This window comes from Coloeus monedula (assembly GCF_965178545.1).
Source record: "Coloeus monedula genome assembly, chromosome: Z".
NCBI classification, from domain to species: domain Eukaryota; kingdom Metazoa; phylum Chordata; class Aves; order Passeriformes; family Corvidae; genus Coloeus; species Coloeus monedula.
This window is the reverse complement of record NC_138822.1, coordinates 59,144,793-59,158,824: the sequence shown is the minus strand read 5'-3', so window position 1 is coordinate 59,158,824 and position 14,032 is coordinate 59,144,793. Positions and strand designations below refer to the sequence as shown.

The window sequence follows — 14,032 nt, the reverse complement described above, 5'->3', positions numbered from 1 at the left end:
GGGTTCATGATTCATTGGCAGCTGTTGTTTGGTGTTTGGAAAGAATTCCCTTTCCTTACAATGTGCAAATGAAACAAGAATATCCCCTTGGTAAATTGTGGGAGTGAAGGGTGGAGAGGAAGCTAATCCATTTTATCTCCATTGTGGTGTAGGGTAAGGGAAATTAGATTTCTATGTTTTTCTTTCATTTCTGAACATCTTCCACCACGTGAGAAGAGACAGGAGGAAGGAAGGTTCCTGCACTTTCAGTAGGTGTAGCTGGCAGTGAACAGTGACTGTGTGGCAGCTGTGTCACTCTTCCCAGACAGGACATACTGTCCCCTGCAAGCCAAACTGTTAATCTGAAAAGGGAAAAAAAAAAGAGGGGGAAACAATCAGCATGGAATAAGAAAGGCAGATGTGGAAAGAACAACCAGAGGGAGTAAAGAACAACCAAGCAAGACAGAAATAACAGAGTAACGCCCCTGGTGAACATGAAATGCCAGGAGAGGTGGGATCAAGAGGAGCCTTAGGGAGGTGAAAACATGTGTCCCTTCACGGAGAGCAGCTCTTCTCTGTGCTGGGGGGAAGCCTCGTACCTGTGCCCGCTTGCGGAAGGCCTCCTGTGCAGCCTTCTTGTTCTCGGTTTTGCCCAACCACGCAGCCAGGGCAGAGGCTTGCAGGGCTCTCCCGTAGGAAAAGGTCAGTTTCCAAGGCTTAGGGAGAGGGGACTGATTCATGGCATTCAGGTTGACAGAAGCCTCCTCTTCACTCTGACCTCCAGACAGGAAGCAGATTCCTGTAAGACAGAGGTTTCAAGGCTTAGAAACAGAGTGTTCCAGCTACCTCAATCCCTGACCTTTAGGTGCCAGAGGAGCAGACATGTCAGAGGTGGGAGAGAGAGTGGGAATGAAGAGATAGGAATGAATCAGGAATCACCAGGAACAGCAGCAGGAACGGTGCGGAGAAGAGTAGTGACAGTTGCTATAGCTATATCCTGAGGGGTGTACTTCTTGGAGCAGGAATGCCCAGCTGTCACCATGTTGGGTTTCAGCAGTGTCCCTTCCAGGTACACGTGGTGATCATTCAAAGCCTTGTAGACAGCAGCCAGAACCTTGAAAACAGGAGGAATGAATACAAACCTCTGCTCAGATCTTCACCTCAGCCTGCTGTGGAAAGACAGTTTATTCTTTGGTACTGCAGCAAGATCTAGTTGAATTTTGCTTTCTCATGAAATTTATCTCCGGGATTGCAGTTGTGGAGACCCCACTGCTTTTGAGATGACCAATAATACAATTGCTCATATTTACAGGATTTGTCCTTGCCAACTGAGGTACTGAAATTGAGGTAATTGGGTTTGGTCCTGATACCTCTTCTTGAGATTGAGAGTGCTTATATTGCCATTGAAATAAAAATCCAAACACATGGAAAATACTCTTGGATTTTCTATTAGTTTGCTATTTGCCTAGGAGCAGCTGATTTTTGTGATACAGTTATGAAGTACATTTTTGGTCAAACTTCTCTGAGATCTGTGAGCACAAACTGCACAAAGTTTAGCTGCTGATTTGTGAGGGGGAGGACAGAGGGAGGAATCTCTTACCTTCTCTGTGACATACTGACAGCGCTGGAGATCATGGTCTCCATCAGGCAGGATTTCTGGCTCCACAATGGGCACCAAGCCATGCTAGGAAAAGAAAGACAGGGGATTCTTTAGAGCTATGGAAGTAAAACTGTTCTTGTTGTTTGCCCTGAGTTTAGTGGCATTCCTTTATGCTGCGCTGCCCTTCCTCCTTGTCTTCCCCAAAACCCTCACAGGGATTCTCCTTTCGAACTACCTAGCATGTTATCACATGCTAGGGAACAGTGAGAAGGGGCAGCAGCATCTCAGGAGAGGTTGCTGGAGGGGAGGTACCTGCTGGCAGATGCTGGCATAGCGTGCCAACGTGTTGGCGTTCTCCTGGATGGCAAGCTGAGAGGGTGTTGTGCTGGTGATCTTCAGCACTGCACGCCACTTAGCAAAGTCAGCACCATCTTTTTTGTACTGGGCACAGCGTTCAGCCAGCCCATCCAGCCCTGCAGAGGGAGAACAGTGCTTCACTGAGAGCTGCTCTTCAGCACAGAACTCTGCAAAGTCCCATGACTCCAGCCAAGGCTGCGTCTCAGGTGAGTCACCCTATGGCTTTTGCTGGGCCTTAGCTTAGGCTCCTTAGATCTCTCCTTACCTTGGATGGTGGTTTCTCCATTTGTCCCTGCTAGAGGTGCTGTGCCTTTATCCAGCTGTGGAGGTCAGAAAAACAGGAAGGGTTACAGAAAGGTGGGAATCAGTCTAATTCTTATCTTTTACCCATGTCTAGTCTGTCTTTGAAGGCTGACTGTGAGTAGAGTATGGACCTTAGCATGCTTAGGGTGCAAAGGAAGGAAATGTTAGAGCAAAGGGGAAGAAAAAGGAGTGAACTGGGTAAGGGAGGGGCAATGTGTATGTAGATGCCTGCAGGCAATGGCTCAAGAACTCTGTTAGATGTGGAAAGAACTGGATTTAGGTTACTGCATGGAGAGACTTATTTGCAGTGAATGGTGAGTAGATGGGAGTTGGTGTATGAAAAGTTCCAGCATCTAGTGCAAATGTGTGTCTAGTTAGTTGCACAAAATCAATGCAGAGAATTTTAAAACCCAGGACAAAAAAGGGGGAGGGGGGAGGGAGTGTGGGGGAGCGTTCTTTAGGAGAGAGTGCAGCCCCAAATATCCCAAACATCATTTTCTCTGGAAATTGTGTTTGGATTATGGTGCCAGCCAGGCACATACACACATACAGATACCCACCTTAATTCCCACCACAATGCCTTTTTCCTTGATGAGTGCTGGGAATGGCTTTCCACTGCTGTCTTTCTGATAGAGTGTCTCATGGAAGAGGATCACACCCCCAATACTCTGGTTGATGGAAGTGTCTGAAGAGAAGAGGATCTCTCTAAAAGCTCGGCGGTTCTCCTCCGTGTTCTCCACATTGATCCTCTGCAGCCTGTTCCCCATGGTACCTAGTGAGGTAGACAAAGGCCAGACAAAGGTTTCTAGGCTTGGCTGGCCTCCTGGTCCCAGTAAGTAGCAATGAACTGGGGCTTCAGTTCAGAACTTCCCTTCTCAACCCATAGTTTGTAAGCTTTTGTTTTTATAGCTGCAGCCCTGCCTGGCTGAATTGTTTCTGCTCAGACAAGAGTTTCTAAGTGTTTTTCACCTACTCCACTGATTTCAAATATGAAGCAAAACTGAAAGGAAAAAACATCTTGGGTACTGCTAACTGATTGATGTCCAGAACTCACCGACTGATTCATCTGCAGCTAGGATCCCCTTTCCTGAAGCCACAATCCGCTGAGCAGTGTCTGAAAGAGCTTTCTTCTGCTCTGGAGACAGTGCTGGGAACTGGTGGGTCATGTTGACTTATCTGTGGGAGAGAATCACTGTTACAAGCTGGGGGAGACTGTGAACCAATGACACAACGTGTTCCCAGCGCAGGGCTCTTGGTGCTTGTGTGGTCCATGTTATCATAGGTATATGACCAGAAATCCATTAGAATTCTTCTAGGCTTGGTGTGTGCGGAAAAACTAGAGAGAAATGAAGGACACACGTCCTGCCACATCCGTCTAGAACCAAAGTGGGAAAGACTCTTCAATTTACCTGGATTTGCTCAGAAAATAAGGAAGGTTAGTCTGTCATAAAAACATGCACCAAGTAACAAGTATGCAAATTGCTGACTCTGCAGACTTTTTGGTTCCCATCAGTTGAATGCCAGTTATTCCACTGCTTATCTTTACACATTTCCTAGCACTGCCCTTTTCTATTTCCTGCCTGTGTTGGCAGTATTTGCTGCTGTGTCTGGTTGACTTTCTATCACCAACCTTTTGCCTTGGTTTGTAATTCTCCTCCCTATGGCTGCCTTCAGAACTGTAATGCATTGCTTCCTCTGCAGAAGACCTGGGCTCTTAGGAGAATTCACCCCTCATTTCTATCTTTTCAGCTGTGGCAGAGGCTTACCAGCTGTAAATATCCAGCACCTGAAATCTGGGTTCTATCTTGATATGACAAAATTCTTGGTCTTATTAAAGTTTTGGTTATATGGCATTAAATTACAGTTTCTCTGATCATCTGAATAGTGCAAGTTACTTTCTTGAGTGTATAAGCCTGTTAGTCTGAAACAGAAAAACTCTCTTCCTTCAGTTTATCATATGCAATAGTTAAAGCAACACCTGTATTTTTATCAGTGGGTGGTAAATCCAGAAGGTGATTAATTAAAACAACATAAAAGATCTCAAATACCATGTTCCCCTCCAAAAGGCCAGGCCTCTGGATAGTGTTTGCATTTTCTATCCCCAAACGCTGCCTGAGAGAGGAGTGAGAACATGCCACTTCCCATTTCATCAGAGATGGCCAGAAAATATTTCGCCCCATATAAATATGTAGGCAGCCAAGTCCGACTTCTTATTTCCCTGCACACAGATGCTGTGTTGCCAGGGAATCCTTGTCTTACCGTCTCTGCTGAAGGGCATAATGGGGAGAAACAACAAAGAGTCTGTTACTCATGATAGGGTACAGAGTTCTGTATAGCATGTCAAAGGGTGCCAAGATTTTCTGGCAGCGGTGCCATCAGAGTATGGTAACAGAGTATGGTAACAGCTATACCTGATTTATAGCTGAAGGTACTTTGGTACTGGTAATGTTATCCTGCAAGTTTCAAATGGCATTGTCTGCCAGTACAGACCAGTCAGATGCAGTGTCCAGATGTCTGCTTTACCTCTTTGTGAGCTGAGGCTGGAATTTTTCACATGCAGCTTACCAAAGTGAGTCATTTTAGGTCTAGAGGGAAGTTGAAGGAGTGCAGGATGAAGATTGTGTGAAATTAGGGGGAGTTCCCTGCTTTTCAAAGGGCTGAAATACCTTCTTGCTGTGGTCCTGGTGAAACAGGCTTACCTTTCTCTGTATGCCAGGCTGTGGTCAGAACTCTGGGAACCATCATTCTGCTGTGGTGATCACAGCTCCATCATGCCCAGCTCTTGGCGTTTTCAGATCACCCAGAAGAATTTGAAAATCTGTGCTTTATGCTGCTTAATAGCTACTTAAGTTCAACTACAACTTTCCTTATCCCTCACCAGCTTTCTGTGTTGGATATGTCTTAGAAAGAGGAAATTGGCTTGTTATTATGATTACTGTAATAATAGTTTGGTGATGAGCACCTCAGTTAAAACCACACTACTGTTAAATAAGTGGTTATGCAAAACTATAAGGAATCGCTCCAGGAGTTCAGAGTCTCTGTGGACAAGACTGGAAAACTGTGCTCTGGCAAGAACGTGATCTTTCCAAGGTCAAAGCTAATGAATTGCTGAATCAGGGGTGGGTTTTTAGAGCTGCAGTTTGGAGCTGTGTTACAGCACCAGGAGGTGTATCCAGGTAACTTTGAATCCAGCTGGCTGGAATGCAAGATCACTGGTTGCTGCAGTCATGTTATGATGGGTACACTTTCTTTCCAGCAATGCAACAGACAATGAGACTAATGTCTGCTCTATCTCACTTGTTCCCAGTGTTTGCCTAAAGATAACAAGGAGACACTTATCACTCAAAACCAGCCTGCAAGGCAAATTTTCAAAATACAGAAATACGAGTTTTCAGTGAATAATGCTGTTCCAAGTGAGTACTCAGAGAGACTGAAACAACAAAGTGTAGTTTCAGAGTGATGAATTGGAAGACAGCAAATTATCTCATTGAGTGTGAAGAAGCAGGTGGAGATTTGCCCAAAGTCTCCTCAGAATGATCTTAAAGGCCATAGTGAGTGGTTCCCAGCTACCCGGCTGAGCTACAGGGATGAATAAAAGGCACAGTGTTTCTAGCTGAAATGGGGAAGAAATGAGGGCAAAAGAACAACTGTAAACCTTATAATAGCTTAAAGGTGCAGAATGTTCTAGTACCCTTGATTCAGGATTTTATTTTTCTGTGATATTTTCATGTGAATCATAATCTCTGGGAATCTTCATGTCTGCCTTCAGAAAGGGTGTCTCTGCTGTAAGGTCCTGCTCTGAGCAGGGGAGCAGGCAGAAGAGGAGTGGAGAAGCCTTACACTTCAGTAACATTTCACACAGCTGCCTTGTAAAGAGTAAGCTCCCAGCACATCCACAGAAGTGTTAATGCCCCCTCTTAAAAAGCTGGATATATCACCTCACAGCTCCTGAGAAAAAGGCTGCCACAGCTGCACAGCTCATTTCATTCTTCCCAGAACAAAGCCTATTTGTCTTACTCTGATTTATCTCTTTAATTTGACAACTTTTCCAGGAAGAAAAAAAGTTCTAATGATCTATGATCTCAGTAACTGGGAGTTGTCCCACCATGAAGATTTTTCAAGAAACTTTATTTACCTGTTTTAGGCTATGGGCTAAGTGTCATAAGCTCAAGTGATTTCACATTGATTTTACATTGTATGAATACAATGCATTCCCTCTATAGTATCTGCTTATATTTTTTTTTTTTAAGTAGAATTAAAAAAGCCCTCAAAAGAATTAAACTGCACAACCCCCCCAGCTTTGTAGCTACCTAGAGTGCTTGTCAGGCTTCAACAGCTCCTTAAGCACACAAATTTCTATGTTCAGCCCCCGGCCTGTGGCCAGCAGAAGGTGGGGGTGTGGGGACAGCACAGTTATAAAAGTAAATACTGTAATGCTGAAATCTCGTGTTTTTCTCTGCTGCCATAAAAGAAGAAGGGCTGAGGGGAAATCGTGATGGCAGCACAAGCACTGCATCCTGTTAATATTAATAGTGAGAACCAAAGAGCAGAGTCAAGATGAATAGCAGAAGGAACGCTTCAAATCATCTTAGAAACTTTAATACATCCGTGGCATCTTTTCTTTCCAAGCACCCCAAGAGACTGGCATCTTCTAATCTTACTTAAAATCTCACCTGAGTCCTGGCTTGCAGGTGGGAAAAGACTGGATCAGAATCGCTAAGTTTTTCTCTTGGGTCTCTTCACTGCCTTCTTTTATAAAATTGATTCCAGAAGTACAGGACCAAAGTTTTAAATAACAGTTTATATCACACACATGTAGCTTTTTCCTTTTCAATTACTAGTAAACACAGCCCTTTAGCACCATCTCTGACAGTTGACAATACAAACTCTGAACACAAGAGATTCTGCTTCCAAAGAACAGGGTTTGAAGAAGAAGCAGCTGAACATACAAACAGATAAATAACAGTTGGTAGGGACAATGAAAAGTATTCAAAAATTTAGTCTACTGCATGTGCACTGTTGGCCTGAGTCAATTTAGTTCTTTTTTGCGCTTGTATGCTTAGAAGAGGTACACAATGAGTTAGGCACCTTGTATTCTCACTGCAGTTGATATCTGTGGTTACTGGCCTCACTTCTCTGTGGAGCTCCGTTAAAAAGCTGTTTCTAAATAAGTCTGGTTCCTTGCACGTGGTGAAAACAGATGGGTATGAACGGCTGGGCGCAAGCCTGGCCTTGTCCTGCTGACAGAGCACATTCTTATCCAGTTGGCAGAAGACACACAGCTGGCAGGACTACTTGATATGCCTGATTGATGGGCAGCCATCCAGAGGAGCCTAGATGTGGGGGTGGGAAGAGACCAACAGGAGCACCATGCAGTCCAGCCAAGACAAATGCCCAGACATTGTGTGGGGTGCAGAGCCCTGGCAGCCATTCCCCCAGGACTGCTGGGATGAGGGAACAGGTCTTTGGGGGTGGCCGAAGGCCCTGTCAGGCAGCAAGCTGAATAGGGGCCCAGCAGCAAGGGCTCAAGAGCTTGTGTGAGCAGGGGTCTAGCCAGGAGAGCCAGGGGAGGACAGGGGTGATCCCCCTTGGCTCAGCAGTCTGTAGGTAACATCTGGGTTCTGCATCCAGTGTTGTACAGGAAAAACACTGACAGACTGTATTAGTTCAACAGATGCTACCAAGAAGGTCAGTGGCTGCAGCACTTGCTCTGTGAGGAGAAGTCTGCAGGGCTGGGTCTAGTTCAGCCTCAAGTAGCGATGGCTTCAGGGGCACCTCTCAGCAGCCCTCAGTACCTACAGAGTGTGATCGAAGAGGCAGAGCTGGGCTCTTCACAGAGGCTGTGATGGGACAGTGAGAGACAACAGGCACAAGCTGAAACTAAGAAGATTCAGACTGAATATGAAGAAATTTTTTTCACTGCTAGGACAGCCAAGCAATGTAGCAGATTGACAAAAAAGGCTGCAGTGTCTCCATCCTTGGAGGTTGCCAAGACCCACCTGAATAAAGCCCTGGGCACCTTGGTCTGACCTCGTGTCTAAGCCTGCTTTGGGCAGGGGGTGGTTGGACTGCAGACCTCCTCTGTCCCTTTCAGCCTGAATTACCCTGTGACTCTCTGTGAGTACCTGCTTCAGGGAGTCAAGGTGGAAGTGGTGACTCCACTAGCTATGAAGGAGCCTTCAGGAAAGAACAGGATGTTTCTCCCATCATTGTACCAAGATGAAGGTTTTGAGTTAGTAAAATGTTTTCATTTCTGTGTTCTAAAAAGTCTCAACAGTATGGGACAAAAATAGGTGCTCAGACTTCTGTCACCTAGGAAAAGGGACAGATGTTTTTGATTGGCATACTAATGTCACCACCTCCATAGGTCCTTTGGGACATATATGAAGGTAAATTGCTTGGGTTTTTTTGCACTCTGAGTTGTTTTACCATCTTCCTGTTCTGTCTAGAGACCTTGATTCAACACCCTGTCCCAGGTGGAGCTGCAGATCTGAAGTTCCCTGTCCTGATTTCCATGTTAGCCTCAGAGCTATACTCAAGCCATGAGCAAATGTATCCCTATTTCATTTCCCTAGCATCTATGCAAGGAGGTTATGTACTCAGAGACCTGTGCTCTGCAGTCAGTGCAGAGCACTCAGAATGGCTAGATGTGGCTGAGGTGGCAAGAAGATGGTTGCTTGGAAGCAAGTGTTAATAGGGAGAAGCTACTTCTCTTTTAGGGCTAGACTTTTCTCAGGGAAGGTGAAGAATTGCTGTTAAGACTTGCATGAGAATTCAAGTCTTGTATTGCCACCAGAGTAGGTTGGGGGAAGCAGTGATGAGAGTCTCAGGTGGGCTAAATAGTTTTGGGTAAGCACATGGGATAGTTGAGAAAGTGATGGAGGATCACAGACTCAGTGAGGATTTGAGCTGGTTGAGCAATTTTGTATTCTGGCTGTTCACAGCTTGAAAGGTTACAGCCTAATGCAAGAGTTTTGTTTTCCTGCACTGCAGACCTTGCACCCCCCTGCCAAAGAATCTCATCCGCACCACTGCACTAATGCTTCAGAAGAAGCTGCCCGACAAACACAGGTAATTGCGCTGCTGTCAGCACTGATGTCTGTCAGGACCAGCTGCCTTCTCCAGTCATGCTCTGTTCTCCTTGCAAAACAGAAATTAGTGTACACCACAAGCAAAAGCAAACACAAAACAAAGCGACAGAAAGCAATGCAGGTATGTTATTGTTCTGGTCCCCTTAGACGAAGGATCCACTCACTCACTCCAGGAGTTCCAAGTGACTAAGCTAAGTTAGAAAGCCAGTGTTAGCAGCAAATGGATCACTTTGGAAGACCACTGCAGAATGGCTGAATGCTTATTTCTCACAAACTGTTCCTGAAACAAAAAAATTAAAACCAAAAACAACTTCCCAAGCCCACTGTAGATAAACATACCAGGTCTCAGCGGCTGATATATATACCAGTTTTACAGTTTAGAAATTAAATTATTATACTTACTTGTTTGTGGGCAGTGGCTCTGCTGCTACAAGCTTCTGGTGAGATGTTTGCAGGCAAAGAGACCGGGTCCTTCTAATCACTAACTTTTATAAAATTCTTGGTGGGGCTTTTTTTTTTTTTTTCCCCTCCCCCTTCACTCCTTCATTGTCCCTCCTCCTCCACAAGCTGTCCAGGGAGGTGTCACTGCTCAAGGTCGGTCATTGGCTATCAGACCACCACCACGCACCTCCAATGGGACCTGGTCATGCTCCTGCTGTTCCTCCCCTTTCCCCTCCCCTGCATATATGAGGCCATTCATGCAGTGAAACAGATGTTTTCCAGTTACTTCAAATTATTCCTTCTCTTTCTAAAGCAGATGAAAAAGAACTACAAGAGAAACCACGGAAATTGCTTACAGGTATCTTGGGCACAACTTTATCATTTAGGGTTAGATCTTCTGAAAGCTTATACTTGGGAAACTGCAGGAAGAAGGAGGAGAAAATAAAATGCAGGAACAATGCAACAGATCCTTAACTGGCATGAGATATCATGGTATCATTTCAGTGGCTTCCTAAGAGTTACACTGCTTTTCCTCACTGGAAAGTCTAGCATGGAAACATATTTTCCTTTTCCAGTTGGTATATGGAAAGGCAAAATGTGATGCTACAGTGTCAGGTTTAATGAAAGAGCAAGTTCTGATGTCCTGTAACACAGTGTACATGTGAAAAAAATGGTTGTCAGACCAGACATGCCCACATGGAGGTGCACAGCTGCAAGCCAGATTTTCCCACCCAAATCCCACTGACATGCCCACCCGTATTGCAGTGACATACAGACTTCTGTGTTGCTTAGCAAAATTTTTCAGTGAAAAATACTGATGCTGTACAAACAGTGTACCAGCACTGCAGTTTATATGAATCCACACAACAGCCATTCACCAAGTCCAGACCCATAGACTTGATTTTTTCCTTTATTTTCTTTCTCCCCATCCTGCAGACCAGTACTCCTGGAGGGAAGGACAGCACAGGCACTGCTGGACAAACATCATACACTCAGGAACAACGCCCTCTGCAACCTTGGACATTGGCACGTTTTTACCACAAAGACCCAGTGTTTGCCTGAAGAATGACGTCGTTTCTCCATTTGTTTGGCTCATGCAGTGACCCCTCTGGCCTCCACATGGACAGGGTGAGACACCTGATTTCTCTCTGCAATACTGTCCTCCCTAGGGCACTTCCTCACTTCGTCCTTGAGCCTCTCTTGTGCCTCTGCATGCCAAGGTCAGTGCTTGTAGGAAATCTCAGGAAGCTGCCAGCCTGACAGTCAGCAGAGAAACCTCTGCAAGAGCTGAGAGCGCCGTCCAGTCGAAGGCCTTGTGCCTGTGTTCCTCTGTTTTCTTGCACGTTGCCCTTCCTGACCCATGCTGTTTTGCTTTTTCTTGCTGAAGGGTGCTGTGGCACATAACATGGACATAAAGCCTTCCCTGCTTTACAGTGTTTGCTTTACATTCTGTTTCTCCCATCCTCAGAAAGACAAACCCCATGCTGTGTTAAAGTTTCTCCACCACAACAGAGGCATCTAAGATAGATTACAAATATTTTTAATGACATACATTATCTAAGACCCTCTTGAGACCAAGAAGGTGTCATACTGGTGGTCTTCTTCTTCAAAACCAGAGTTTGGGTCCTGTTGTTCCTGGTTTGGCTAGAAGCTGACACAGGAGGGAAGTACTTGGAAGTGTTTTTTTCCCAGTGTTGGCTCTGATATGGTCTGACAGGCTATTACAGAAAATCTGTGGGAGTCTTCTTGAAAAAAAGCAGTGTCGGACACTTAGATACCACTTTAAATAATCCCCTGCAGCCCAGCTGGCATTCTTAACTCTTTCAGAAGTATATAAAAGTATTTACAGGTGGATGCTTGCTGTTATGAGCCTTTCTAGGCTTTCTAACCCTTCAATCCAGCAATCCAAGCACTAGGATTACAGGTCCTCACAGAGACTTACTGTCGTCAGAGAGGACAGAGGAGATAAAAAAGTGAATGGACATGATGCTTAACTTTTTCACTTAATTTAGAAGTGGGAGCCTTTTCAGGCAGGAATATGGAATGAGAAATCATGGCACATTATGTCACTGTAAGGTGTTAGTATGCAGACCCATACTGTGCAGAAATAACAGTGATATTAAAATGACACTGGAAAAGAGTACATATTTCTATCACACATAATGATACTTTGGGAGTACTTGTACCTCTAAAAAATAAGTTATAGTAGTATCATTTCTTTAATAATAATAAGAGGAAAAAGCTTGCATCATGAGGGGAATGCAGTGCACTTGCATTTAACCAAACAACTAACCTGGCCCATAAAAAGTACAAAATCACTGCCTGCAGTAACTATTCCATGGCAAAATTGGTGTATTATCCAAACTGTAATTCTTTCTCACAGAGGTAGTGTTTGAACTCAGAACTGGCAACTCTCACACCTCTCCCGTGGCCATGAAGGCAGGGTTCCCAGCAGGAATTCAGATTCAGAGGCAGAACCATCTCTCCTCTGCATCCCTAGGGTTCCTCATCCCCCTGTGCCTCTGGCATGGGAAGAAAGACATAGGACAAAGATGCCAGGAAAGGATAAGGATAGGGTAAACAAGAAGGGAGGTCAGTTGCACTAAAGAACAATTACTCTCAGTTTTTTGTATTCCTAAAAATGATTATGCAGACTTTTGCCGTGATTGCTGATACACTTTTTTAGTGAAGAGTGTAATCTTTTATTAGAGAAAGGGTTACTAGCTGCTTTTGTGTTCTGGATGTCTGAGAATTGATTGCTTAAATACCTATCTAACTACATGCAGTGACCGAGGGTTTTCTGCACAGGTTATGGCTTGTTTATGTGTTCATGAAAGAGCTGATATAAACTGTCTTGCAATATAAAAAACTTCATACCTGTGTTTGAAACATCCCTGCAAACAAGATGCATAACTAGTTACAGAGTTTAAATGTTCATTATTGTGCCTTTTATAGCACAGAAACAGAAACAGAAGGTGGTAGCTAGCTATAATAGAGATTGGTAAGGTTAAAACACAAGTGTCTAGCACTTCCTCTCAAAACCGTGGCACAATGTAAGTGAATTTTCTATTTGAATGGCTTGGAGATGTTGCTGGTGTCAAAATTTTGTCTCTGTTTTGAACTGAAATGGCCGTACAAAAGTTGACAGAAGTATGCATGTAAAAATATTAAGGACCATTGAAAACTGTATTCACATGTGGCATGGGTTATTACTTAGTTCTTAATTTGTGGGTCTACTTTTTGGAATTTGACAATGTACGTACTGGATTTTTGTAGTAGAAGTTAATTTAATTGCTGTCCTTGTTATATCCAGCCTTGCTGTCAAAGGATCTGACAGTTGTGCATTTCAGTTTTAGGTGAAGTCTTGCTGGATAAAGTATATTAAAATAAACAGAAAGCCTGTTTTAAAGACAACAGATAAAAATATTTTAATTGCTTATGGTTTTCCAGATTGTGATTTTTACTGTCTGTTTCTAGCATTATAATTCTGGTAATGTTTTGCCTTTAACTACTCAAATGAACTAGCATTTTCTATAAAAAAATAAGTAAATGGGAAGAGATAAATTGTAGTACACCTCAAAAAGAATGATGAAAAAGAAAGACATGGTTTAAGCAACTTCAGAGATGATGTGTTTGCCATGAGAAAAATTTAAAACTTACAGCTTCTCTCTTCACTTAAGTAAATTAAGTACTATATTTGGATGTGGTCAGACCTGTAAAATCGATTGAAATTGAAAAAAACATTGGGAGTTGGAAGGATGTCCAAGAATAATATGCATCCACATGAAAAACACCTGGCTCTGTTGCCCCAAGAGGCTGCTGCCTGCGTGATGGGGTTAAAGTCTAATCTGAGCAGGCTGGAGCAGAGTGGAGTCTGCCTCCTACCCACTTCTCCCCACCGTGCTGGATGTTTCCTGTTTTCTGTACTCTGCAGTCTTGCTTAACTGTCTCAAAGTCCAGCTTGTTCATCCCTATCTAATCAGAGGTATTGTTTATTAAGTGGTTTGTTTTCCCCAGTCACCTACAGCCCTCACCCTCAATGTGAAGAGTCTGGCTGTTTAACCCCTCTGGAAGAAATGCCCCTGTGTGTTTGGCTCCACAGCAGTGTCTGCAGACACATACATCGGGGGGGCTGGGAGGTGTTGGGCAGAGCAGACCCAGGCCCACCAAGGGGATCGCACAAGGGAGGGTTTGCTTTGCTCTACATTCTGTGCAACTTAAAGCTGGGCTGCAACAAACGTCGTGACTTGGAATGAAAAAC

At 44.2% G+C, this 14,032-nt stretch overlaps 1 protein-coding gene across 1 annotated transcript; it reads right to left on the bottom strand.

The window, feature by feature from the left end:
• Positions 1-245: 245 nt before the first annotated feature.
• Positions 246-3,405, bottom strand: ALDOB (aldolase, fructose-bisphosphate B; the record flags this gene model as incomplete). The annotated part of the gene is made up of 8 exons (XM_082300923.1): positions 246-341; positions 579-778; positions 919-1,093; positions 1,580-1,663; positions 1,892-2,052; positions 2,202-2,256; positions 2,800-3,011; positions 3,294-3,405. 8 exons carry the CDS (start codon positions 3,403-3,405, stop codon positions 246-248), a joined length of 1,095 nt encoding a protein of 364 aa, XP_082157049.1.
• Between the last annotated feature and the right edge of the window lie 10,627 nt (positions 3,406-14,032).